The following is a 26,334-nucleotide window of genomic DNA, read 5'->3' on the forward strand; positions in this document are numbered from 1 at the left end:
GGTGAGAATCTTTGTCTTCTTGACATTGAGCCTCAATCCATATTGTAGGCTGCAGTCCTTGACACTCTGCAGTAGGCGCTTCAGGTCCTCTTCAGATTCATATTATTAAGTTCTTAATAAAGTTGGGTACTTTTCTCCTAGCAGTCCAGGTATCAGAATGCAGAGGAGGAGACAGGCTCATTTTTTACTTTTAAATCATAGAGATTTGAATGGGTTTGCATTTGGGTAAAGGAAGTGAGTTTTTCTAACTTCCCCCTCCCAATTGTTGTCTTATTAAAATTCATCATTTCAGTCACATATCACAGTATTATATATCCTAGGCAGATCTTTAGCTTATGTCTTCACTGACATGTATTTCTCAATCCTATTTCACGTAGAGCTAAGGAAAGTGTGAATGAGAAATGTTATCTGCATTTTATTTAGGCTAGTGATTAGTCCCATATGAGTATCTGGAGTGGAAGAAAAGAACTGGAGAATCTGGGACAACATTACTTTCTTATTCCTCTTCAGTCAGGTTCTTGTAGTGACTTCAGCCTGTTTTTTTTAATGTACTATAAATTCTTTAGCCTGATCATCCCTCAGACTCGGGTTTGAAGATGAATACCACAGCATGTCCTAAGACTAAACATAAATGAATTTTAAATTGCCTTCCATTTTCGATGACTCACATCACTGATCATTGCAATAGATGTTTGCAGTTGTCTAAGGGATAAGAAGCTCTAACTCAGTGGGTATTTCAGAAAGAAATGGCATATTTTTGTTAAGTTCCAGGGGAGACAGTTAATATGTGTCTTGAAGTGCCAGCAAGAACATGCCTCACTAAAAAGGGCAGGGATTCTGATGAAGGTGAAAACTGCCCTGTTAGCCAGCTGCATCCTCGTCAGGCCCCTGTCCCTTCTCAAGGCTGTACTAGGAGACCCCCATGAGCTGAGGTCTTCACGGAAGACTGGTGATCTGGTTTCTCTTGTATCTTGATCTTCTAAGACCCTTCAGTTTATGGTACTGTGAAGTCCTCATGTGTGCGAAATGCCCAAATTTGTTATCCCTTTGACTCTAAGTGATTGGTGTTCTAATAAGCTCCCTAATTAGGGTGTTTGATGCTTTATTGATATAGTTTAATATAACAATAAGAACTATGACAGGAATGAGTTGTATCTTTAAGAATGGTTAGTTAATGAACACCAAACAAACCTTGCAAACAAAATGTATGTCCCTTTATCTCCTTCTTGAGTAACTGGTACCAGGGAGTCCAATTTAAAAATGACCATTATGGACTAAGTTATTAAGATAATTGAGTATAATAGATACCACATGTATACTCAGCCATTGTCCTGCATCTGCTTGTTTACCCTGTAGAACTCGGAATTCAACCTTATAGCACTGTAATATATCCAACCACACCAAGCAACCCCTGCCAGTTGTGGCAATAGTTGATAGAAGAGTATAGGATAAAGTTGATAGAGGTGTCATCTATATTTGTTATATTTGTTTTCTCTCTTCCATATCTTGCATTCTTTCCAGGCAAAAGTAGAAGAAAAGATCCAAGAGGTCTTCAGTACCTATAAGTTCAACCATCTTGTTCCAAGGTAAGCTGTGGTTTGGAGTTTGAAGGGACATACATGAGTAGAGAGTCAGTTTTGCAGCACCTGGCTGTGGTTGGGAGAGCTCCAACGTCTGAGCTTACCCACCTCTAAGCTCTGAGGCCCCTGCATATGCTGTGACTCAGATGACTTCCCTTCCTCAGCGTGGGAATGCCGTCAAGGCCTGAGCTCTGAGGGCTGGAGATGGGACAAGGAATGAAGAAAGTTCATGGTTTAGCTTCTTAGCTGCATCCTGCTGGTCTGCTGTTCAGATCAAGAATTCCGAAGTGTTTCTTTTTTTCGTTGTACTTTGAAGTAGATATATAGAGTCCCAGGCTGGCAAAGTAAGGGATTTCTTTAATAGCAGTTTTTATTCGACTGGGAAAATGTTAAGCAGTTTGAGCTTCTGCCACGAGCGTGATTCTCATTGGTGATCGTGCAGCAGCTTCCAAGGATGAAATTTCAAGTGCGAAGTGAATCTCTTCTTTTCCTTGAATCTTATCAAGTTGAAATCTGTTATGTCCCCTGCCATCAGAAATTTCATAAAGGGAGTTATAAACGGAAATTCAGTTTTTCATGTGAATTTTTATATTTGCTTTTTCTTCAATGTTTTGTAATGCATCAGACTAAAATTTCTTAAGGATATTCCATTCCTTTATTAGCATTTTGCTTCTCGTTATAAATTGCCTCTCAGAAACCATCCAGTGTTACCACCCAGCCAGGAAAACTATCCTCGTCCAGCCAGGAAAACTGACCAGGAGTGGAGAACTTGGCATGATGGTTATTTGAATGAGAATGATTGAGTGGCTTCTCCTTGACAGTCTCTAAACAGAGTGTATTTAGGCAGCTCACTGACCCACTCTTGCTGTAGATCTAAGGGGTGTGAAGTGCAGCCCCTCACCACTGTTGGCCTCTCTCCTGACTTCATGAGACTTCCTCACAGCCTAAATCCTGGCAGGGGTACTAGGACACTTCTCCTTACCAGAACATTAAAAATGCACCCAGTTGTCTTGTCTGCTGTCTAATCAGAACCTACTCATAGCTGACCCTCCAGTGCGTGTTCAGAGGTAGTAAGTAGCATGTGAGGAGATGGACCATCTTTCTCCCCGGGGAGCAGCTAGTAGATTTGAACTGTGTGCCTTCACAACTCCTTACCATTAGCTTACCAGAGCTCCCTCATCCAGTCTTAGAGAACTTTATATCTTTTTCCCCCCTGCCCACTCTTTCCTTAAAAATAAAAAAAAACCCCAAACCCAAAATACCTAGTAGAAAAAAAGTCAACTTGAGGAGGAGGAAGGGAGGGAGAGGGGTTAAAATATGCAACAACAAATGATTGAAAAATCTAACTTTTCTTTTTTTTTTTTTAATTTTGTGTACGTGTACCGTCAAATCAGATCTGACTGGTACAGGAGGATATTGCGCCTCCTTCTCCGGCAGAGCGTCTGGTGGATTCGAACCGTGTTCCTCTGGGATTGCAGTTCAGTTTCTTGCCACTAGGCCACCAGAGCTCCCCTAAAATCTAACTTTTCTGTAAACTTTTGTTAAAAGCACAATTAAAATAAAAACATTTATTTTAGAAAAAAATTTCTAGCAGAAAATTCTAATTAGCTACTGCAGAAAACAAGTGGCTAATTGACAGCATTGGTGGGGAAAGAGGAATTCTTTTCATCCCACCTCCCAGGAAAGGAGGATACCAACTCATTAGGAGTCTTTCCTTAAACTGCTCAGCTCAACTGCTGCATCCACCCAAAGCTCAGAAATGGTAACATTAATCCTCTGTCTTGAGGCACAGCTGGAGATTAGCAAATGACACTGTTTGTTTAAACAACCCACGGAATGGGAGGTCTCTCAGAACAGTATCGGCAGCATGGTGCCTCCTCTTCCCACCTCTGTTGCCCCTGTTGTTCACTGTTGCACCCGTAAATGACTCACTGATTGGGGTCTGAGTCACTGTCTACTGTCTGAGTCTCCATGTCCTTTGCTTTCAACATGTTTTCCAACCTAAGAGACCTTTGATCATTTGGTGTCCCTTTTTCACCCACCATCAGAATAGAATCCGTGGATTTACCTTTTTTCTTTTTTCTTCCTGTTGTGTGAGGGGAAATGAGAGACTGTAGTCTAGGGTGAAGTTGTTTTCATGCTGTGGAGGGTGGGAAGAGAAAAAGGAGTGAAAGAAAAAGTTTCTGATTCATAGGTTTGGGTCAGGTGTGGGTGGGAAACAAAAAATTATTCCTCTTGGGGTAATAAAAGATATAAAGGCTTTGGGTTTGTTTTCAGGAACCTGACATTTCTCATTTTATCATTGTTGCCTATGAAGGTGGGTAATTACCTGATGGTAATTGGAATGCTAATTAACATCCTAGACATCCATGTTTTAGCCAAATGGTTGAGTGTTAAAAGCAATATGTCAATGTAAAACTGATTCCAAACATCATTATCATGGAATGAACTTCTAGGATCTAAGTCTGAAAATGTATCACGACTTTAAAAGCTATTATCATAATGTTAATCTTTAACGTTTTGATACCCAGATTGAAAATCTCACAGTAGCATGTAAGAAGAAAATGCTGTCAGCTGTGGTGGCTATTCCATTATTAGCAATAACTCTCGCTTCTGTCTTTGAGGTCATTGTGCTGATCTGCTGTGATGGGATCACACAGTCAGGACTAGTGACCACACACAGGTCCAGGGATGCCAGGAATGATGCTGACGTGGGCATTTGCCTCCTCAGCTGCCTGAGAAGCCAAGCTGAATAGCAGATTTTTGCTGAAATTCAAGGCTGAAAATAAATGTTGATGCATTTACTATTATTCTCTATCTCAGAAATTATTTTTTCTCATTTTAAAACAATGAAATTTGCATCCTCTTAACCATGCTTTTAAATAGCCTTGTTTGTCAATACTGTGCTTTCCCCCTAAAGTTAATTTTTCATTCCTTGTTGGTTCTGTTCCCTGTCCTACACCCTTATGAATTTACTCTTTCCCACTTATAATTTATTTATGTACTACATTTACTTTAGTAAAAAACATGAAATACATGAAATACGCATCTATGGCACTCTGGTGGCTTAGTCGAAGGAGTTGCACTGCCAACCCAAAATGTATGTGGTTCAAATCCTTGTCTTCCCATCAGTCACAACCAAAGGCTCACTTCTCTGGAGGGAAAAACCACTGAGAGGGACAGAAAATACTCATGAGAGAACTGACAGAACCATTGACCAACAGTGTATTCTTACCTCAGACTAGTCTTTGCTCTCCTAGCCCTGCAAAACTAAATTTTAACTTTTCTTTTGAAGTTTATGGTTCTTTGAAGTTGAAGGGATATGGATCAAGAGAGAACAGCCTCCTTTAGTCAGTCAGAAAACTGACTGTATGTTCCATATTCTTTTGTTTATTCAGCAAGTAGATGCGAGCCTGCTCCTTGCCACGCGCTGTGGTTGATGCTGAAGACAGACATGAGCCTCCTCACAGAGCCGTGGTGTAGTCGCATAAACAGACATACCGAACACATGTTCTGACAAAGTACATCCCTTTTGTATCAGTTCCAACTGATAATGACCCTGTTGGACCAAATAAAGTGGCCCCATAAAGTTCCAAGGCTGTAACCTTTGCTGATGTAGAAAACATTATCTTTAAGGCCACACAACTTTAAATTTAGAAGGAACTTTGAAGGGAGCTCTGGTGGCCTCATGGCAAGGAGCTGCACCAGAATCCTGAAGACTTGATGTCTGAATCTACCAGATGCTCTGCTGGAGAAGGAGGGACAACCTCCTCCTGTACCAGTTGAATCAGATTCGATGGTTTACACACACATACACAAAAGAAAATAATAATAATTTTTTTTAAAAGGGGGTATTGGGAGACATTAAAAAAAAAGAAAAGAAAGAAAGTTTTGAATGGAATTAGTGAATTAGTGTGCCCTATCTGGATAGTTGGATGACGTTCTCCTCTGGTGTACACTGTTGTCCCTTTTCCCCCTGTGGGCAGACTTGGCTTATATGAATTTTTTTGCCTGTTTGTCAGAGGGGGAAAATGACCTAAAGGAAACCTAACTGTGACTCATTCAGACCAATTAATTGCTGCTGAGTTTGGAATTGGTTTCTAGCTGACCATCCGGCAAGTTTTCAGAGGCTATAAATTGTATGGGAGGAAATTGTTCATCTTTCTCCTGAGGGGTAGCCATATGCCTTTGGGTTAACAGCTCAAAAACTCACAAGGCCACTCATTAGATCTGGTAAAAGTTAGAAATCAGGAGTTCTAGTGAGAATTCTGTGCTTACTCTTCCTGGCTTTGAGTTCTCACCCTTCTCTTGCTGGGTCTGCCTGCGTTTGCCCATGGCCTCCTGGACTCTCTTGGTTCTTACCCTTAGTAGCCACTTTGGGCTTGTCTTCCAACCTGCTCAGCCAGGGCCAGCTCATATGAGCAGCTGTTTCACTTTGATTTTGTGACTTTGGCTGTTCCCATCGTGCCAACCCTTATCCTAGCAGGCCTCTCTCCATTCATTGCTTTTGTCGATGAATTCCAGCAAGGTTTTTGTTTATTTTTTAATCATCTAATAGTGTCTGCTGCCTGGTTTCCGTCAAATTTTGCACTACTAAGTCTCAGCTGGGCCTTCACTACTGCCATTTCTTGTTATGTGCTGTCCAGTCTGAACACAATGACAGCTGACCTGCCAGCAAATTTTCAGAGGCTGTAAATCACACAGGAGGTGATTGCCCCATCCTTTTATTCATCTTGTGTAGATTCTCTAGTGCATGCACCAGTGGTCCTTCAGGAAAAGAAGTCTTGCCTCCTCCTCTTCATGACCTTCCCTGTCATCACCCTTTGCAGCAGAGAGCCTGCTGCCACCACTGCCCTCCTTGCCCTCAGTCCTGCCACATCATTTGCCACTCCTCCATACCTCTGTGGAATTCTTTTGTCCCTTGGTGCCTGTGGCATGAAAGTGTCTTTGTTCTCCTTCTGCATGTGTAGACTCTTCATTTCTTTCTCAATCTCCTTTCCTCTCTCCAAGAAGATGGATCTGCTCATAGTTCTGTATTCTGTTTTCTTCCCCTCATCTCTTTCTTTCTTCCTTGTGCTTCACCTGGGCAGGAAATGATTCTAGTCTGTATGTGTCACCTGAATCTCTTTCCTGAGCTTCAGATATGTGTTTCTAGCTGCTGAGTTGCCATATTCTCCTCAGCGTACTTCTGGTGCCTTGAATTTCTCATGTCTGAGAGTCAGCTTATCTTGTGTCCCCTGCTAGTGCTCCCTAACCTGGCTGACACTAGCAGTCCTCCCACCTCATCTTTCTCCCCATGTCAGTGCCTGCCTTCAGTTCTGCTTGTAAGTTCCTACTGAGTATCTCTTGCTGTCAGATAATTTTTAATGCACAGTTCTATTGTTGTTGTTGTTATGTGCCATTGTGTTGCCTGCAACCCATAATTACCCTATGTACAGCAGCCCTGAACCCTGCCCTGTCCTGAGCCAGTCTTACTAATTCCATCACACCAACCCCCATTGCCCCAATTATTTTATCAATCCATCTCTTCTCCTGCACTGTCCTTCCACCTTTCTGAGAATGTTGTCCTTCTCCAAGGACCAGTCTCTCCTGGCCACATGCCCAAAGTATGTGAGATAGAGCTTCAAAATCCTAGCCTCCAAGGAGAAACTTGGTTTCACCCTCTCTAGGACAGACCTATTTGTTTCCTTGGTGGTCCATGGTATATTCAAGACTCATCTCCAGCACCACAATTCAAAGGCATTGGTTCTTCTTCTGTCATCCGTAGTCATTATCCAACTCTTTGATGCATATCAAGTAATTGTGAAGACCAAGGCCTAGATTAGGCTCACCTTGGTCTCTAGACTGACATCGTTGTTTTTTGTTACTCTGAAGAGGTCCCTGACAGCAAATTTATCTATTAATTTTATTCACAGCTCAAAAAGCCTTCAGGGCTTCCCTTTGCCTACTCAAATAAGTAGAAAATTTTCAACTATTATTCTAGACCCCAGTCACCTTTTCCACTCTTCTTTATTCCTAACATTCAGGCCAATTTTATCCCACCTTACTCCTCTTGCATGCTTTTATGCTTGAGGATGGCCATTAATAAGACACCCCTGGCTATTTAAATTTTAATAAAGTCAGCAGGTTCCGTTCCTTAGTCACACTGGCCCCATTTCTTTTTTTTTTTTGGCCCCATTTCAAGGGCTCGGGAAGCACATGTGGCAGCCGCTTTAGACAGCGTCTCACTCACTGCTGTCGGGTTGGTTCTGATTAATAGTGACCCTCCATTCAGACTTCCAGGGCTGTAAATCTTTGTGAGAGAAAACCGCCTGTGTTTCTCCCACGTAGCTGCTGGTGGCTTTGAACTATCATAGACTCTCTACTTTGGTTACAGTGGAACACAGTACAGACTCGACTCCCAGCTCTCCTTGTTAGAGAGCATTGTTATGTCTCATTGAGTTAGGACTGACTCAGAGCTGGCCCTCCAGCAGGTTTTCAGAGACAGTAAATTACAAGAGAGGAGGTTGCCCGTCTTTCTCCCATGAAGCAGCTCGTGGATTCGAACCCTGTATCTTTGTGTTGGTAGTGCAATTCCTTATAACTAAGCCACCAGCGCTCCATTAAAGTACATAGGCAGAGAATGTTTCCATCAGTGTTGGAAGCTCTGTACCTCTACTTTATGCCTCTTCTTCTTCTTCTTTTTTTTTTTTTTACTCAGGAAAAAAACCCCAAAACCAAAAAGTTTCGAACTACACAAAGGAGAAGTATAGGTAGGGGAAAGTGTCTGTTCATCCAGCTCTGGCCCCTGTCCCATGTGGTTTTGGCAGCAATAAAGACTATGTGGGATTATGGCCCCCCAAAAATAATAATGGTGTATGTATGTGAGAAGAATAGGGGTGCAAAAGCAGCAGGAGGGGCAGTGGGGAAAGGAGCAGACGAGGTCAGTACTGAGCACACCACAGGTGAGAGGCCATTTCATAACATTTCTGCTCTTCAAACCACTGTGGACACCTTTCGCCATCAGCAGGGCTTGTGTCTTGGTTGTCATGGTGACAGTGAGGTTGAAGGCAGGCTCTCTGCCAGCACTTTTGGTGCAATGATCCATGGTGTATTCCCCATCCACTAATAGTGGCTCCTGGATCACAGAACATTTCTGGCCCCCAAGTGTTGGCTGGTCTTTGCCAACAAGAAATCCAACCTCAGCTGGTATGATGTTAACACAAGTTTTCCCAGGGACAGAGACCCAGATGGAGAGTGAGTCCTCATCATTCCTCCAGGAGGTCGTCAGTGTAGCCATTCCACCGGGCCACGTCTCTTCTATTGGACTGTTCTAAGTATTGCTGCTGGGCCCGCAGGTTGAGCTCTGGCTGCCTCGGTCTGGTGGACAGAGGGGAGGTGGAGAGCTTGGGGCACCTGCTACCGTCCAGACCATGGCTCTGCTAGCTGTGCTTAGTTTATTTTCCTTTTGACTGAACTGCCACACCTCCCACTTCATACTCACCTCCACATCTCTTCTCTTCCTCACATCTCTACCTGTAAGATTGTTCTCCCTCCATCAGGGCTGTCCACCGTAAGTCTCACCTCTCCTCTCTTCCTTACTAGAATGACATCCCCTCATGTCCCTTTTGAACCTCAGTATTTTATCTCTTCATTCGTTATCTTATTTCCCGTTCTCTAGTAGAAGCTTTTCTCAGGATGAATAACCACACTAATGGTCTTTTCTCTTCTGTTCATAGTGTGGGGGGTGTTCAAGATACATTCGTTGAATTGAAAAATCCTAGACAAGACAGCACTGCTGCATTGTTTTTCTATCTAATCAGCAAGCAGGGGGAATGTGTTGACATTCTAGTTTCCATTCTTCTGTGTAAGACCACATAGGGCTCCTACCTGCAAGACCAAGCAAGAAGTACAGCTCTGTCCTTTCCCCGTTGTCAGGGCAGGCGGCCACGGGTGGCACATTCTGTCATAAAACCAGTTCTGCTGGCATCAGTGCCAAGGAGAGCAACGGACTACGGAATACAAACATGGTCCTCTGGCCGAGGCTGTGAGTCGCACATAGGAGGTGGAATTTCAGGGAGGGAATAATAGATAATTGAAGGGCAGGTGAGCAGGATATAAACTAGAGACATCGGAGAAGTGATTCTAGAAGAAATGACTGTTAAATGGCAGAGGTATCTTAGTCAGAGAAGTGGTAAATAAAGGTCAGATTAAACTGGTTAAAAGATGAGGAGCAAGAAGGTACCAGTCCTTAGTTAGCCCCTGGAGGCACTTTGTGGGTAGATTGCCATTAACCAGCTGCCTGTGCTCATTGAGGCTTTTCTGTTAGCCCAGAGTCAACCGTCATGAAGGTGGCTTTTTGCCAACTTGGTTTTCAGGCACTTGAGAAACATTTGGTTGTTGGTTTCTTTGATTTACCTGCTTTTGTGTTAAATAATTTGCTGGGTATCTATCTACCTAGCGGCTGCTGGGGAATTTCTTGAAACAGGGAGTGAAAGGGGGAGAGAGAGAGAGAGAGAGTGTGAGTGTGTGTTTCTGTAGAGTGGTGGAGGAGAGCTCAGAAGCGTGTGTGTGTGTGTGTGCATGTGCGTGTGTGTGTGCTTGTGTGTGTGCTTGTGTGTGTGTGTGTTCCTATAGAGGGGTGGAAGCAGAAGCTATGAGAGTAGACTTACATGCTCTTTGTCTTTCAGGCTTATTTTGCAGAGAGAGAAGCACTTCCATTATTTGAAAAGAGGCCTTCGACAGCTGACAGATGCCTATGAGGTAACACGTTGCCCAGGAACACATTCTCTTAAGTTATTAGCCACATGTTTCCCATTTTTTTCCTGTTCCAGTACAAAAGACATAGGAGCCTGGTCTGTTGCAGATTCATCTCGGACCATACAGCTCAAGAGGAAGCCGGTCCTTTTTTAAAAGGAGCAAACACTCGTTGACAATTAGCTAAAGTTCCCTAGTCATTCCCTAACCCTTTGCCCTATTTTAGTTGTGTATTATTGAGTTAATGCCTTCTCATGTGACAACCCATGTGACAGATTAGTACTGCCCTGTAGGGTTTTCTAGGCTGTAATATTTACAGGAATAGATCTTAAACAAGCAATAGGAGGTTTGAACTTACTACCTTTCAGTTAGCAGCCAAGTACCCATTGTGATACGAGAGCTGCTTTGCTCCGTTAACTGGTCTAAGTTCTTTACTGGCCTTAGGACCAGTCTACAGTCTATAAATCCCAGAGAGCACTGCAGTTTAGTAAGTAGGTTTTTTTAAACCACATTCCTCAGAAACCACGAGAGACCTCAGGTGTGTGGAACGGGCTTATGTAGGGAATAAGGGCTTGGGAGTAGGGCTGAGGGCAACAAAGAAGAGTGGGAGCCTCCAGCTTTCCTGTGTCACTTTACACATAACAGTCCTACTTTGAGTCTGCTGCTTATTTGGGATGGTGGTGAAGAGCCTACATTTGTTCTGTCAGGGCTTTGTAAACTCAAATGCCTGTGAACAGCCGAGCAGGCAGCTTGTTATTGTTAGTGCCGTCGAGTCGAATATGACTCATAGTGACCCTATGAGCAGCAAGTCTGAACCTGGTCCTATCCTGTGCCGTACTCATCATCTCTGACCCATTTCAGCCCATTGCTGCAGTCACTGCGTCAATCCATGTCGTTGAGGGGCTTTTTCTCTTGCACTAACTTTCCGCTTCCCAAGTGTGATACCGCTATCCAAGGAGTAGCCTTTTTCAAGCAGTTCCAATCCATCAGCTTCTCTGTGGGAGAAGGATGGGCAGTCCCCTCCCATGTAATTTTCTGCCTCTGAAAATCTTCTGGAGGATCAGTTAAGCATTGGTTCCAACTCAGCAGTACACAGCAAGCAGTATGCCTAAAATATATAAGATGAAACTTTGTCACCTTTGCCTCCACGGAGCATTCTGGCCACACTTTGACCAAGACATATCTGTTTGTCCTTCCGGAAATTCGTGGGATACTCAGTACTCTTCTCCATTGTCACAGCTGAAAAGCATTAAATAAGTGACATGGGATAAATGGAGACTGAGGCTGACTGACGCTGTCACGTTTCACCCTGTTCCCATCAGAATTGCAGACCTACGCATTCTTTATTCATACGAACCCAGGAATCCAGCCTTTTTTGTGTGAATCATCCAATAGTAAAATATAGCAGCCACTTCTAAACAAAACATTCTAAGCAGAGTGCTTTCATGGACTTAATCTGGCTTTTGATTAGAGTGTAGTCCATCCTGCTGTAATTAACCAGAATAGCTAACGGTTTATTGGAACTCAAGCTAAAAGCTTAACGTTCATTATCTCATTTAGTTTAAAAAAATGCCATACGAGGTAGGTATTCGTTTTACAGATAAGGGAACAGGCATTGCATGTAATCATAGTTAGTAAGAGGAGATACTGGGATTCAAACCCAAACAAGCCAAATGTATAACAAAGTGTTTAGTCCCATATCAGACTGTCTCACTGGCAGTGGGCTTGCAGACAGCCACAGCTCTGGATTGACATTGATGAAGAAGGCCACTTGAAGCCAACACAAAGAGCATTGGACTGGGAGTCTGAAGAACAATTTTTGTTTCTACTCTAACCTTTGCTGTCTTTATAATCTGTAAGAAATTAATTTCTCTGAATTTCATTCATATGTTTTCAGTCTGTCCATTGCTGCCTGCCCTGCTTAGCTCTGAATGCTCACTGAATATTGATGGCTTGAGTTAGGATCAAGATCTATTCACATACCACCTTTGGAAGCCTTCACCAGCCCCCACAGTTAAGAATTAGTCTTCTGTATGTTTCTTAAGACCCTGTTTTTGCTGGTTACAGCCCTTAATCTATTTATGTTTATGCGTGTGTTATATGCCACTTTGTTCCAGGAAGATCCAAGGAAGCTTGTATTTACGTATCTCTCTAGGGCCCTTTTCCACAAAGATAGCCCTGCACAGTCTGTATGCAGGGCATCTCAAGAATAGGAACCAAATTGTATTCATTATCGTTCCCTAGTGTGTAATATAGTGCTTAGAACAGGTACATTCTTGCTGAATATTTCCAAAATCAATGAATGAGTTAAGCCAGGAAATCCCTTCTTGAAATTCAATATCTCCCTGGGTCCACACTGAGGAAATAGCAGCACATGACATCCTGGTGTATAAGAAGTACTTGCTTAGGCTTCCTTAGACAAGGACCCACCAGGTGGAAGGAAAGTTGTTTGCCTCATTTTCCTTTTCTCCTTGTCTATATCCATTTTGGCCCCTGGCTGAGAACACAAAGAGAGCATCTCTCAAGCCTTCTTGTCCATAGGGTGCCCTCCTCCCCCTAGCTGGGTTGCCAGGAGTGAGACAGAATCTGCCTTGTCAGCAGTGTTTCAGATTGATTCTGAATAAGCGGTGTGTGTTTTCTCCCCTCTCCCCACCACAGTGTCTGGATGCCAGCCGCCCATGGCTCTGCTATTGGATCCTGCACAGCTTGGAACTGCTAGATGAACCCATCCCCCAGATGGTGGCTGCAGAGTGAGTCTGGCTCTGGGAAATCGGGGTGTTGTCTGAAATTTTTGCTTTGACCTTGAATTTTATGGGGTTTCTGATGGTTTGTTTTGTTTTGAATGAAAACCCAGAGTGTAACAAAGAAACCCTTGCCCTTTCCTTGGCCTCTAATAACTTCCTGAAACTCCCCCTTGTTAGAAGTCTATGAGAAGCTGGTGGGTAGAATAAGACTTTGAACTCCCAACAGAAAGATTCTGGTTTCTTCCGTGGGCCTTTGTTTTGGCTCTTGCTCTGGTCTTTGAAGAAAGTCATCCTCGTCGACTGTGAAAGACAGGATTTTTCCAGAAAGTACAATAAACATCTTAAATAGCTTTGTGAGAAACTGTGTGCCATCCCAGGGAACATAAAGACACCTCCGTAGATGCATCGTATTGATGCAGTGCCTGAGGGAACAATAGAGTTTTTGATGAAATGCTTTGCCATCTCAGTGTGCGAATGATATGACTCACAATTTTTTTAAATGTCTGATTTATAACTTGAAATTTGGGCAACTAAGATTCTTCCCAAGCTGGTCTTCTCATTGTGGCATCTCATTCTCAGAAGCTTGCCACAGTTTATATTTGAACAAAGAAAAAAGCCGATCATCACTCCAGTGTTAGTACATTAGGATGGACAAGTGTAGTCAGGAGTCAGATCCAGTGGCCAAGCTCTTATTGAGGTAGGGCTTGTCCATCTTGACTTCATCTGCTCCTCCTGGTATTCGTGAAGGAGAAGACTCTAGGAGGAAAGGCTTCTGAGAAAAAGGACTCTGGGAGGAGAAGCTCCTGACGAAGAGGACTCTGGGAGGAGAAGCTCCTGAGCCAGGTTCTTGTTTCTGCAGCTCACAGAGGCAGCTGTGCCAGGAGGCAGGGAGGCCCAGCCGGTGCCCCTGCCTGGTCACAGCGCCCCTGCCCTGGTCACATTGTCAGGTCAGAAGAACAGAACGGCACATTGTCTCATTCATTCTGTCTTAACAATAACCTCTCATTCTTGCCTTCCTGGGCAGGGTGTCTTGTGATGAATGTGGATGGGGGAGATAATGAAGAATTAGGCCATTAACCCTTGTGATATGTACAAAGCTTTCTGAGGGAGAGGAAAAAATATGCATTGTCTTAATCATCAGGATGCTGCAGCAAGCCAAGTTGCTTCTAGCGCTGGAAGTTGAGTTGGACACAATTTCTGCAGTAACAGGAATTTAATTGTCAAAATAAAGGCCCATGTGTTTTTGAAATACCAGTTGGGGCTGTGGGTTGTTTGGGAAGTTTCTCCCCCACACATCCACAACCAGGATGTACTCTAGTGTAAAGGGAAAGTTGCAGGAGAGAAGAAAGAAACAGGGAGATTCTGTGAGAGTTGACAGATGCCCAGTAAAGGAGGGAAGGGAAAATGACAAGGGATTTCTGAAGTGGAAGAACTGAGGTCAGAGTCAATTTTGAGTTTTTTCCTAATTTGTATAGTTGCTTTATAATGAAGCCTTTTCTGAGGAAATAAGTGGGAAAACTTTGGTGGCCACACCAGAGAGGGGACCCTTTAAAGGGTTTTTCCACAGTGAACTATTGGAAACAACCTAAATATGCACCCCTGGGGGTTGTTATAAAATTAAAAATGTAAATAAATTATGATGTAATACATCCAAGGAACTACTGTGCACCCGTTTAAAGTTTTATATACACATGTGTTGTTATTATGTGCTGTCAAGTTGGAACAGACTCATATAGTTGGCCTTCCAGTAGGCTTTAAGAGGCTTAAAATCACATGAGAGGAGATTGCCTATCTTTTCTCTCATGAAACAGCGAGTGGATTCGCACTAAGTGCCTTAGGTTTGGCAGCAACACATCTCACCACTAAGCCACTGGAGCTCCCTACATATACTTACAGGTATACACACAACACATACAATCTCGATGTCAAGAAAATAAAGATTCTTATCACTGGACTGATAGGCAACATCATGATGGGTGAACAGGAGATTGAAACTGTCAACAGTTTCATCATGCTTGCATCTACAATTAATGCTCTTGGTACCAGCTGTTAGGAAATAATGAGACCCATTACACTGGGAAAATCTGCAGATAGAGATCTCTCTAGATTATTGAGGAATAATGACGTCTGAGTTTGAGGACTAAGATGTGTCTGATGCAGGCCATAGTCTTTCTGATCACTTGCTATCCATCTGAGAGCTGGCCAGTGAATAAGGATGACAGAAGAAAAATTGATGCCTTTGAGTTGTGGTATTGGAGAAAGGCACTGAATATATCCCATGGATGGCCAAAAGAACAAACAAATATGTCTTGGAGAGGGTACAGCCGGAGAGCTCTTTGGAGGCAAGAATAATGAGGCTTGGCCTCACATACTTTGGGCATGTTGCTAGGAGAGGCTATTCCTTGGAGAAGGACGTGATGCTAGGAAGGGTGGAGGGTCGGCAAAGGAGAGCAAGACCCTCGCCAGGTGGAATGACGTGGTGACTGCTGGAATGGGCTCTAGTGTGTCAGGAAGTCTACAGATGGCACAGGATAGGACAGGGTTCATATCTGTTGTTCATTGGGTTGCTATACTTGATGGCACCTAATAACTCCACCACCACCACCACACATATATACCTATTTACATAGCTCAACATCAAGAAAACAAAGATTCTCACCACTGGGTCAATTGGCAGCATCAGTATGGATGGTGAAGAGATTGAGATAGTTAACAGTTTTAGTTTACTTGGTTCCACAGTCAACACTCTTGGTAACAGCAGCCAGGAAATCAGGAGATGAATTGCACTGGGAAATTCAGCTGTGAGGGACCTCTCGAATACTGAAGAGCAACGACGTGAGGCTGGAGACTAAGGTGCACCGGATCCAGGCTAGAGTCTTCACAATTACGTGCTGTGCGTCAGAGAGTTGGACAGTGAGTAGGGATGATAGAAAGAGAAATTGATGCCTTTGAGCTGTGGTGCTGGAGAAAAGTGTTGAATATACCATGGACTGCTAGGAGAACAAACAGGTTTGTCCTGGAGAAGGTGAAGCCAGAATGCTCCTTGGAATCAAAGATTCTGAAGCTTTGTCTAACATACTTTGGGCATGTTGCAAGGAGGGACTGGTCCTTGGAGAGGGACATCATGTTTGGGAGAGTGGAGGGGCGGCAAAGGAGAGGAAGACCTTCAGTGAGATGGATCGATTCTGTGACTGGAGTGGTGGGAATGAGTGCATTTGAGATGGCGAGGTTGACATATATATATTCTCACACACATAGGTGCACGTGCGAGTGCGTATGTGTGTGTGTTTTAAAATAAGGAGTCTCCTGGCAGTGAACATGATGATTCGGCACTCAGGTGCTAACCAAAAGGTTGGTGAATCATCCAAAGGCACCTTGGAAGAAAGGCCTGGCAGTCTATTTCTAGACTAAATTCAGGAATCCTGTGATAGTTGCTAACTGAGAATTTCTCCTGCAGGAGTGCCTTAAAAAAACACACTTTTCTTGTGATAAATATTGTATAAATAAATAAAAATATTGTAGAATGAGTATAAGGATCCAGGAAGGATGGGAGAGGCTGGAAGCAGAGGGATGTGGCTGTGCAGGGGGAGGGGAAGATTAATCCTTGGGTTCTACAATTTGATGGGGAGGTGAGGGAAATGAAGAATTTGTTTGAATTTGTATTTGAGCAAATAAACTAGTAGAGAAAAACCAAAACCACTTTCTTTGTGGTTCTTCTGAGCAAAAAGACATAAAGACATTTAAGAAATTCTGTAGTTACCAATTATGGATTTAGTTTTGTAACTTGCAGGTGATGACTAGTACAGATAATATTTGTAATAAACAGAGCCTTATAGTTCTAACCTGTGGGGAAATAAGCAATCTTTAGTTAAAATCCAGGGAACCCTGGTGGCTCAGTGGGGAAGCCCTTGGCTACTATTCACTGCCCATTCACAGAAAGATTTTAGCCTTGGAAACCCAGTTCTCCTCTGTCCTGTAGGATTACTACAGGTTACAAATGAATCTACGGCATGGGGTCAGTGTTTAGAACAACCTTAATGATGTCTGTAAAAATAGAGGATGTTTCTTCAAACTGCTTAATACAGAGTACTTCCACTTGATTTTAGCTTTGGAGTTTTATTGGCTTTTGCTCCCTTTCTCCACCCCGCCTTCCCCTGACTATTGTGAATGTTCGTGTGCGTACACAAACCAGGGCTTTTCACTCTCCTATTTTGTTTACGATTGTGCTTCTGTTTAAGGAGCACTGTAACATGCTGAGTGCCCTCTAGTGGACAAAATCACGTTTGTCAGCGACGGTGACTTGGCCAGACCGACAGTTAGGTGTTTCGATAATAATATATTCACAGGCACACATTTAGCTTGCCACTCTTAAGAAATTGCACGCATACATTTTTATGCTTTTTTACATAAAATAAATTAATACTTTGGAACCATTCTAATCACATTTGCTTTACTTAGTGCTTTCATCCCCGAAGGAAGTGCCCTTTAATGAGAACTCTCATGCTTTATTATTGAAAGCTACATTAATAAAATGCAATAAAATAGGAGTCAGAGACTACAACGCTCTTATTAAAGTTAGGTTTTAAGCTTCTAGAAAATATAAAACTTATCTTCAATCAATTTAGGACGTTCCAGCACATAATGCTTTTTGTAAACCTAAATTCAAAATTTGATATGCCAGGGAGCTCTGGTGGCCTAGTGGCAAAGAAGCTGCACTGCAATCCCAAAGGTGCATAGTTCGAATCTACAAGATGCTCTGCTGGAGAAGGAGGGGCAATCTCCTCCTGTACTAGACGAATCTGATTCGACGGTACAAAACAAGAAGGGGAAAAAAGTCAAAATTGGATATGCCAATGTTTTACCATTTCACGGTGAAGAGATTGTTAGTAACCTATTGCCTGAATTTAAAAGACCCAAACCTGCTGCCAGTCGTGGCTCATAGCATCTCTGTAGGGCAGAGTAAAACTGTCCCATATGGCTTCTGAGGCTGTAAATGTTCACAGAAGCAAACTGCCCCATCTCTCTCCCCATAGAGGGGCTGGTGCATTCCAAAAGCAGCTTTTTTGGTTACCAGTCAGATACTTAAACACTGCATTTCAGGGGCTGCTTAAGGCTAAGAAAGCCCTCTTCTAGAATAACCACGTGCAGACTTGACCATAATTTTAAAATAGCTGCTGTCCGAAAGATTACCCTTGCTTGGTGAAGGGTCAGATAACCCATCTGGCTTGACAAGCAGTACTGGCCTCCAGAAATTAAGAGGCCTTGGCTGTCTTTCCACTGCTTAGGGAATGTTCATTTTAGTAGGAGCCATTTTACAACAGGGAATTTGAAAGACTAGATGCAAGATTAATAATCCTAGAAGAATTGTCATGTCAGCTCATCTGTGTTGTCTTTGCCCCTGAGCTAGTCCGCTCCAGGATGCTTTCCTAGCCATTCAGTCTCATCACTATCAACTCATAACTGACCCTCCAGTGGGAGTTCAGAGGCTGTAAATCACACAGAAGGAGATTGCCCATCTTTCCCGTGCACAGCCACTGGTGGATTCGAAAAGAGAGGCCCCGCCTCCGGGCTAGCCACGCAACCCCCTTTCGGGCTACACCACCAGAGCTCCCTAAGTTTTTTCATGTTGTTGTTGATGGTCTTCGAGTCAAGTACCACTCATAGCGACCCTATGAACAAAAGGCCTGAAGCCCCTCTACAACTGTTCATAGAGTTTCCGGAGTCATGTTATTTAGGAAGTGGATGCCACTCCTGCTTCCAGAATTTTTTCATAATTACCCTTTATATACTTGCAAGTTTTGGCTGGGGAGCTTCTGTGTATGGTTGTTTGTGTAATATTCCTATATATTTAGCCATAAAGAGAGCTCTGGTGGCCTTGTGGTAAGGAGCTGCACTGTCAACTATAAGACACATGGTTCGAATCCTTTAGCTGTTCCACAGGAGAAAGATGGACAGTCTCTTCCCGTGTGATTTACTGCCTTTGCAGACCTGCTAGAGGGCTTTGACTCAATGGTACATAATAACAACAACAATCTGAATGTTGGAAAAGAAAGCTAGGGCCAGATACAGTTCTAATCATCACTTAGTTTATAATGCTTTTGACAAGCATATTTGTTGCTTAGAACTTCAGGACCTTTGGTTCTTTTTCTGCTACATTTCTGGCTATTTCACATCTTGTATTTATATCCTTTATGCATCCCCATTCCTGCCATCCCTCAGTATATTATAGTTGTTGTTGTATGTATCTTCCAATCAGAACCAACTTCAGAGGGTTTTCAAGGGCAGTAAATCGCAGAGGAGAGGATTGTCCATCTTTTTGCCATGGAGCAGCTAGTAGATTCGAACTGTGTGCTTTTGGGATAGCAGTATAACTCCTTACCACTCGGCCACCAAAGCTCCTTCTAAGTATATTATTATTGTTGTTAGGTGCTGTTGAGTAAAACCCATAGTAAATCTATGAACAACAGATCTGAAGCCTGCCCTATCCTGTGCCATCCTCATAATTTCTGACACACTCCAGCCCATTGCATCAGTCACTATGTCAGTCCATCTGGTTGAGAGTCTTCCTCTCTTTTTCCAGCCCTCTACCTTTCTAATCCTGATGTCCCTCTTTAGGGCATAGCTTTTCCTAGCAACATGAACAAAGTAGTTGAGATGAAGCCTTATCATCTTTGCCTCCAAGGAGCACTGGGGCTGCACTTTCTCTAAGATGTACTTGTTCATTCATTTGGCAGTTCATAGTATGTCCAGTACTCTTCTCCAGCACCACAGATGAAAGACATCAATTCTTCTGTCATCCTAATTCATTGTCCAGCCCTCAGATGAATAGCAAGTGATCAGAAAGACCATGGTCTGAATCAGATGCACCTTAGTCCTCAAACTGACATCATTGCTCCTCAGAATTTTGGAGAGGTCCCCGACTACAGACTTTCCAAGTGCAATATGCCTGCTGATTTCCTAATTGCTGGTACCAAGGGTTCCACAATCAACATCCTTTGTACTAAGAATATTGACTCCTCATTTTCTTCCTATTGACCTTTTATTTGAATTCTATTATTTGGGACTTTCAGTATCACTGTGGAAATGTTCTCTGCTTGTTCTTTATTATTTCCTTATTTACTGTACATGCTTTTGAATCTTTCATCTAGGTTGGTGACCCTGGTAGCAGGAATCTATCACTTGTTAGATGATGTATTCAGTCCTAACAACATGTCAGGACTCATAGTCTAGCATTGAACTTGATCCTGTTCTAAGTTTTCAGTACTCCTAAGTGGTTGAATGAAAGATCATTGCTGTTTATCAGAACTTTCTGTGATAATGGACATATGCTATGTGTACTGTTTCATTTGGTAACTACTAGCTACATGTGACACTTGAACATTTAGTCTGTGTCTTGAGTGACTTGTTAATTGCCATGAAAATGTAAATGTCCACATTTGGTTAGTGGCACCTGTCGGACAGTGCAGATCTAATAGCATTGCTGCCCAAAAGGTAATTCTCAGATCAGCAGCAGTGCCTTCAGCTGGATGCTTCTTAGCAATACAGAACCTCAGGTCTGTCAAGATCTACTGAATTAGATCCAGAGTTTAAGAAGATTCCAGGTAATTCTCTGCCTGAGAGATAGAGAGGTCCTGGTATTTGCCACCTGGGTCTCACCCTAGGGATTTTTATTTCATTGGCATTGAGTTTGGCCTGGACTCCAGTGTACAACCATGTCTAGAGTTTTTGTTGTTGTTAGGTGCTGTCAAGTTAAGTGTGACCCAGAGTGACTCCAGGAACAACAGATCCAAATCCTATCCTATCCTACGCCATCCTCACACCTCCTGACACACTAGAGCCCATTGTGGCAGTGACTGTGTCAGTCCACCTACTTGAAAGTCTTCCTCTTCTCTGCTGACCCTCTGCCTTTCCGAGCATCATATCCCTCTCCAAGGAATAGCCCCTCCTAGCAACATGTCCAAAGTATGTGAGATGAAGCTTTATCATCTTTGCCTCCAAGGAGTACTTTGGCTGCACTTTCTCCAATACATTATCTATTTGTTCTTTTGGCAGTTCGTGGAATACTCATTCCTCTTCTCCAAAATCATAGCTCAAAGGCAAGTGATTGGAAAGCCCATGACCTGAAGCAGACCAGCATGCTTGGTACTAGACCAGCAGTCAGGAAATCAGCAGCTGTATTGTACTGGGGAATGGGAAAGTCTGCAGTTAGAGACTTCTCCAAATTACTGAGGAGCAATGATGTCAGTTTGAGGACTAAGGTGTCTAGAGTAGTGGCTCTCAAACCATGTGTAAATTCAGATTATCTGAGAATCTGCTAAAAGTCTGGCACTTCAGGCTCTTTTCCCTCTTTAGCACATGCGAGTTCTTTGTTAGCTCTCCAGTGATTCTGGGACACATTTTTTTTTTTTTTTGTTTGAAAGATCCCCATAAGTAGAAAATAGTTTCCTGATTTGCTGATAATTGTCACATAATTGAGAAGGACGTGCTTCCTCATATTTTTTGATCAATTTTAAACAGATTTAGCTGATAGCAGAGTACTGATCTGCTAGCTTTTTTGGTCATAAAGTAAATGAATGAACTTGTGAAGGTTTGCTTTCACAAAGTGTGGTCTTCTTGAAGTTTAAACAGTGTTTCCTGCTTGTAAATATTTATATTCATTGGTGAATTTCTGATCTCCAAGATGATTTTTCTGCCCATTTGACAGAATTGTCATTAACAATATCATGGTTTTCAGCATTACCAACCAAGAATTCTGCAAATGACAGCTGGTAGTCCTGACCAAAGTTGCCAGCTACTTAAGGTGCAAGTTCTTAAGGCCCTGGGTCAGAACGTCCTGTGATCCGGAAGAGTCTGAGATTCAGGGAAAGCCCAACCCCCAGTCCGCCAGCACCACCCCGTAGACAGTCAGATGCAGCCTGTCAGCTGAGAGAGGTTGGAATGGAGAGGGGATTTGAAGGTGTCTGGTACATTCAGATCCTAGCACATTTCAGACTTGGCTCTACAGGGTCAGGAGTGTTGCATTTGGCTGCATTCTATCTTGAGAGCAGGGGAGGGACTGGATAACTAGGGGATGTTTGTTTGTTCTTTAGCTTTATTTAATGCTAAATGTACAATTAAATTTTGTGCAAGCTGAAACCTTATGGTTTTGTGATGCACAAAGCGTGTATGCTATTGTAGCCAACCTTGTTAGGATGTGAGCTTGTTAAGCTGTTTATTTCTGGAAAATGAAACAAGAATTGACCAAAGTTTAGAAAATATGTTAAGAACAGATTCAGTTCTCTGTGGTAATTGGTATTAAGTGTAGGCCACAGAGCTGTCTTTCTTTCCTTATTACCACCGTCAGTTCCAATCCTTACATTTCCTACAGTGAAGTGTTAGGTGTGAATAGAAGTGAATGTTTATTCTTTTCAATCTGTGATTAAATCAGAACTCAAACAAGGCAGCAGCGTTTTCTATTGCTGTCTCTGTTTAGATAATGGAAGATCTGAAATCAGAGGTAATCACATATGACAAGGAAGGCAGTAATAAACTTGTGTCTTAGTGGAGATTAATTAACTATATGTGGCCCGTCTGGCAACAGTAGATAAGGAGGAATGAAATGAGAAGTGCCCAGGAAAAAACGGACATGGGTTTGCAGCTTGTTCTCTTACCTGGGGGTTTGTCCTGAGAGGATGTCTGTGAGCCCTGCTGATTCCTGATAACCAGGACTTCACTGAAGTAGCCCTTTCCAGCAACTTAGGACAAATGGGGGTCTCTAGTTCGACCTTAAAGGGAAGACTGTAACTTCTGGGTAACCTGATGCTATGCTTGGTGGTGAGGGCTATTTCAATATGCTGAGCCCCTCAGTAAACAATTCTTCTCAAAAAATTTAACCAAAAAGCCTTGTTAGAGCCCTAGTGGGCTAAGCAGTCAGCTGGTAAATAAAAGATCAGTGATTTGAACTCACCTGCGACTCTGTGGGTGTAAAGAGCTGGTTATTTGTTCCCATAAAGATTATAGCCTAGGAAACGCTATGGGCCTTTTCTGCTCTGTCACTTGGGGATCTGCAAAGTCGAATTGGCAACACACAACAGCAGTAGTCTTTATGGATTATTATGTAAAGTTCTCCAAGAATCCATATACTGTGCTTTGTTCTTGTGATATGAGGCAGAGAGCCTCTCTGAAAGTGGCCACATGAGGTTTGCCCAAGAGAAGTCTCCTTTTTTTAGTCCCCCTACCCAATGAGGTAGAATCTAGTTGTGGTTATTTTTTTTTAAATACAATTTTTCTTTTATACTGGTTTACTTTCAAAGTTTGTATATATTACTTTTCACACTACATCTTTCCCATTTCCTGTACCCATCTCTCCCTCCACCCACCAAATTGTGCACCCTGTGTTTCTCCAGCCCTCCCTCACTTCCTCACCCCTCTGCTTCCACCTTTCCCCCCTTGGATCCTCATACACCTTTTACTAGTTACCTTTCTATGTCTACAATAATGGTCTTATACAGCATTTGTCCTTATAGGACTGAGTTAGTTTACTTAGTGTAATGCTCTCTAGTCCCACCCATGTTAGGTAGTGATTTTCAAAATCATTGCTTGTGCATGCTGCATAGCATTCCATAGTATGAATGTACCATACTTTCTCAATCCATTCTATTGTAGTTAGACACTTGGGCTGTTTCCATGTTCTTATGATGGTGAATAATGTTGTTATGAACATAGTGTACACGTCTCTGTGCCTCAGTTCTCATTTTCTTAGAGTATATTCCAAACAGTGGAATAGTGGAATTTCTATGTTCAGCTTTCTGAGGAAATGCTAAACTGCCTTCAGAGTGGTTGTACCATATAGTTGTGTCTTAATGGGAGTTGTTATGTACAGTCGAGTTGCTTGAGACTCATAGCAATCCTGTGTACAATAGCCCTGAACCCTGCTTTTATCCTGTGCTAACCTACTCCTGTTATCCCAGTTACTGAATCAATCCATCCTTTTGAGGTTCTTCCTCTCTTGTGCTGCCCTTCCACCCTTTCAAGCATGATGCCCCTCTCCAAGGACTGATTCCTCCTTGCCTCATGGCTCAAGTATACCAGATGAAGCCTCAGAATCCTTGCCTCCAAGGAGCAGCCTGATTTCACTCTCTCTACGATGAACTTGTTTGTTCTCCTGGTAGTTCATTGTATATTCAATAGTCTTCTCCAGGACCATAGCTCAAAAGCATCACTTCTTTTTGTATTATCCCTAGTCATTGCCCAGCCTTCTGACGTAAACAAGTATTGTGGAGACTGTGGCCTGTATTAGGCACACCTTAGTCTCCAGAATGACATCATTGCTCTTCAGTGCTCTGGATAGGTCTTTGACAGCAGACTTTTCCCAGTACAGTTTGTCTTTTGATTTCCTGGATGTTGGTACCAAGAGTGTTAATTGTGGATCCACGCAAACTGAAACTGTTAATAATTTCAGTCTCTTCACTGTCTATCATAATGCTGGTAATTGGCCCAGTGGTGAGAATCTTGTTTTCTTGATGTTAAGCTTCAATCCATATTTATGGTTGCAGTCCTTGACCTGCAGCAAATACTTCAGGTCCTCCTCAGTTTCAGCAAGCAGGGTTGTGTCATCTGCATATACAGGTTGTTGATGAGTCTTCCTCCAATCCTGATGCCACACTTCTTCTCATAGAGCTCAGCCTCCTGGATGATCTGTTCTGCATGTAGATGGAAAAGATATGGTGATAGGACACATCCCTGGTGTACACCTTTGAACCGTGCAATGTCTCCTTGTTCTGTTCTGGTCCAAGTATAGGTTTTGCATAGTGCAGTTAAGTGTTCTGGAATTCCCATTCTCCTCAGAGTTAGTCATAGTTTGTTCTGATCCACATGCCTTTGCATAGTCAATGAAACACAGATAGACATTCCTCTGATAAGGGGAGAGAGGTATTGAATGGCATAGGCGGGGGTGGAAGGGGATGCTTGTGGAATAGAGAAAGGGGTGGGTCAAGACACATGTGCCAGGGGTGGGTAGCAACACTGAATCTGTTGGTTGCTTCTGTAATTGGGGAAATGTTTTTCATATGTTCCTTTCTGTAAAATGCTTGTCTATCAGATGCTTTTCTAAATCTGAGCATTCAAATTAAGACAGACTAGGAAGAAGGATCCACTTCTGAAATAACCCTGCATACAATAGAGCACACATAGACTAACAGATATGACAACGGAGGCCGAGCCCTCAAACATGGACATGCAAAGAAGGAAGAACAGTTGTAAGTAGACACTAGTGATTGGAACGTGGAATGTGAGAAGCATGAATGTAGGAAAATCGGACATTGTTAAGAAAGAAATGGAACGTATAATTATTGATACACTAGCTATTGGTGAAATGAGATGGCTTGGCATGGGACATTTTGAATCAGATGATCATGATGATCAGATGATCTCTACTGTGCTAGAGATGAAAGGTGAGAAAAATGGAGTTGTTTCCATAGTTAAAAAGTTATTTCTAGATCCATCTTGAAAGAAAATGTTGTGAGTGATAAGGTGGTATCCATACGCATACAAGGAAGTCCAGTGAATACTACCATCATTCAAATATATGCACCAACAACTAGAGCGAAAGAAGAGGAAACAGAAGATTTCTTTTATCAACTTTTGCAGTCAGAAATCGACTGAACGTGCAATCAAGATGCATTGGTAATAATGGGTGAATTAATACTATGACTGGGAGTAAAGGGGGAAAAAAGAGTAGTGGCCCACTTGGGCTTAAGTAGCAAGAGGAATAAGAAGGTATCTCTTGAAATACACATGGAAGGCCAAGGGAAAAGAAGGAGGTGAACACCACTGTTGTTGTTTTTTATTATAAAATTTTTATTTTATATTGGTTTACTTACAAAGTTCATATGCATTGCTTTTCTCAACAGATCTTTCCCCTTTCCTTTACTCCACACCCATCAAATTGTGCGACCCAATGATTAGACCACCACTGTTTTAGATAAAATTCAAAGGTTGGGAAGTATGCTATAGGCAAGGGGAATAGATCCAATGAGGTAAATGGAACAAAAAGTATGAAAAATATTTGGTCAAAAAGAACAAAAAATATGGTCAGTTAATCTTTGACAAGGAGAAGAAGTCCATTAAGTGAGGAAATAACAGTCCCTTTATCAAATGGTACTGACAAAATTGGAAAACCGGGGACCTGGGGGAGTGTTTGTAAAACAATGAAAGAATCTTTTCTTTTACTTTTCCATAATTTTTGGACTCATGTACTTATAACTTGTTAGTCAAATTTGTGTCTTCTAGGTTGC

General features: G+C 42.5%; 1 protein-coding gene across 1 annotated transcript in view; it reads left to right on the forward strand.

Moving 5' to 3' along the window:
• Window positions 1-26,334, forward strand: part of FNTB (farnesyltransferase, CAAX box, beta) — a 97,933-nt gene that overhangs the window by 35,213 nt on the left and 36,386 nt on the right. Inside the window, exons 2-4 of the mRNA XM_006891806.1 lie at window positions 1,522-1,586; window positions 10,250-10,322; window positions 12,975-13,066. Of these exons, the coding sequence (XP_006891868.1) occupies window positions 1,522-1,586; window positions 10,250-10,322; window positions 12,975-13,066 (230 nt within the window). The remainder of the gene's footprint in view (window positions 1-1,521; window positions 1,587-10,249; window positions 10,323-12,974; window positions 13,067-26,334) is intronic.

Source organism: Elephantulus edwardii, unplaced genomic scaffold (genome assembly GCF_000299155.1).
Source record: "Elephantulus edwardii isolate Elephantulus edwardi_28Jun2011 unplaced genomic scaffold, EleEdw1.0 scaffold00104, whole genome shotgun sequence".
NCBI lineage: Eukaryota > Metazoa > Chordata > Mammalia > Macroscelidea > Macroscelididae > Elephantulus > Elephantulus edwardii.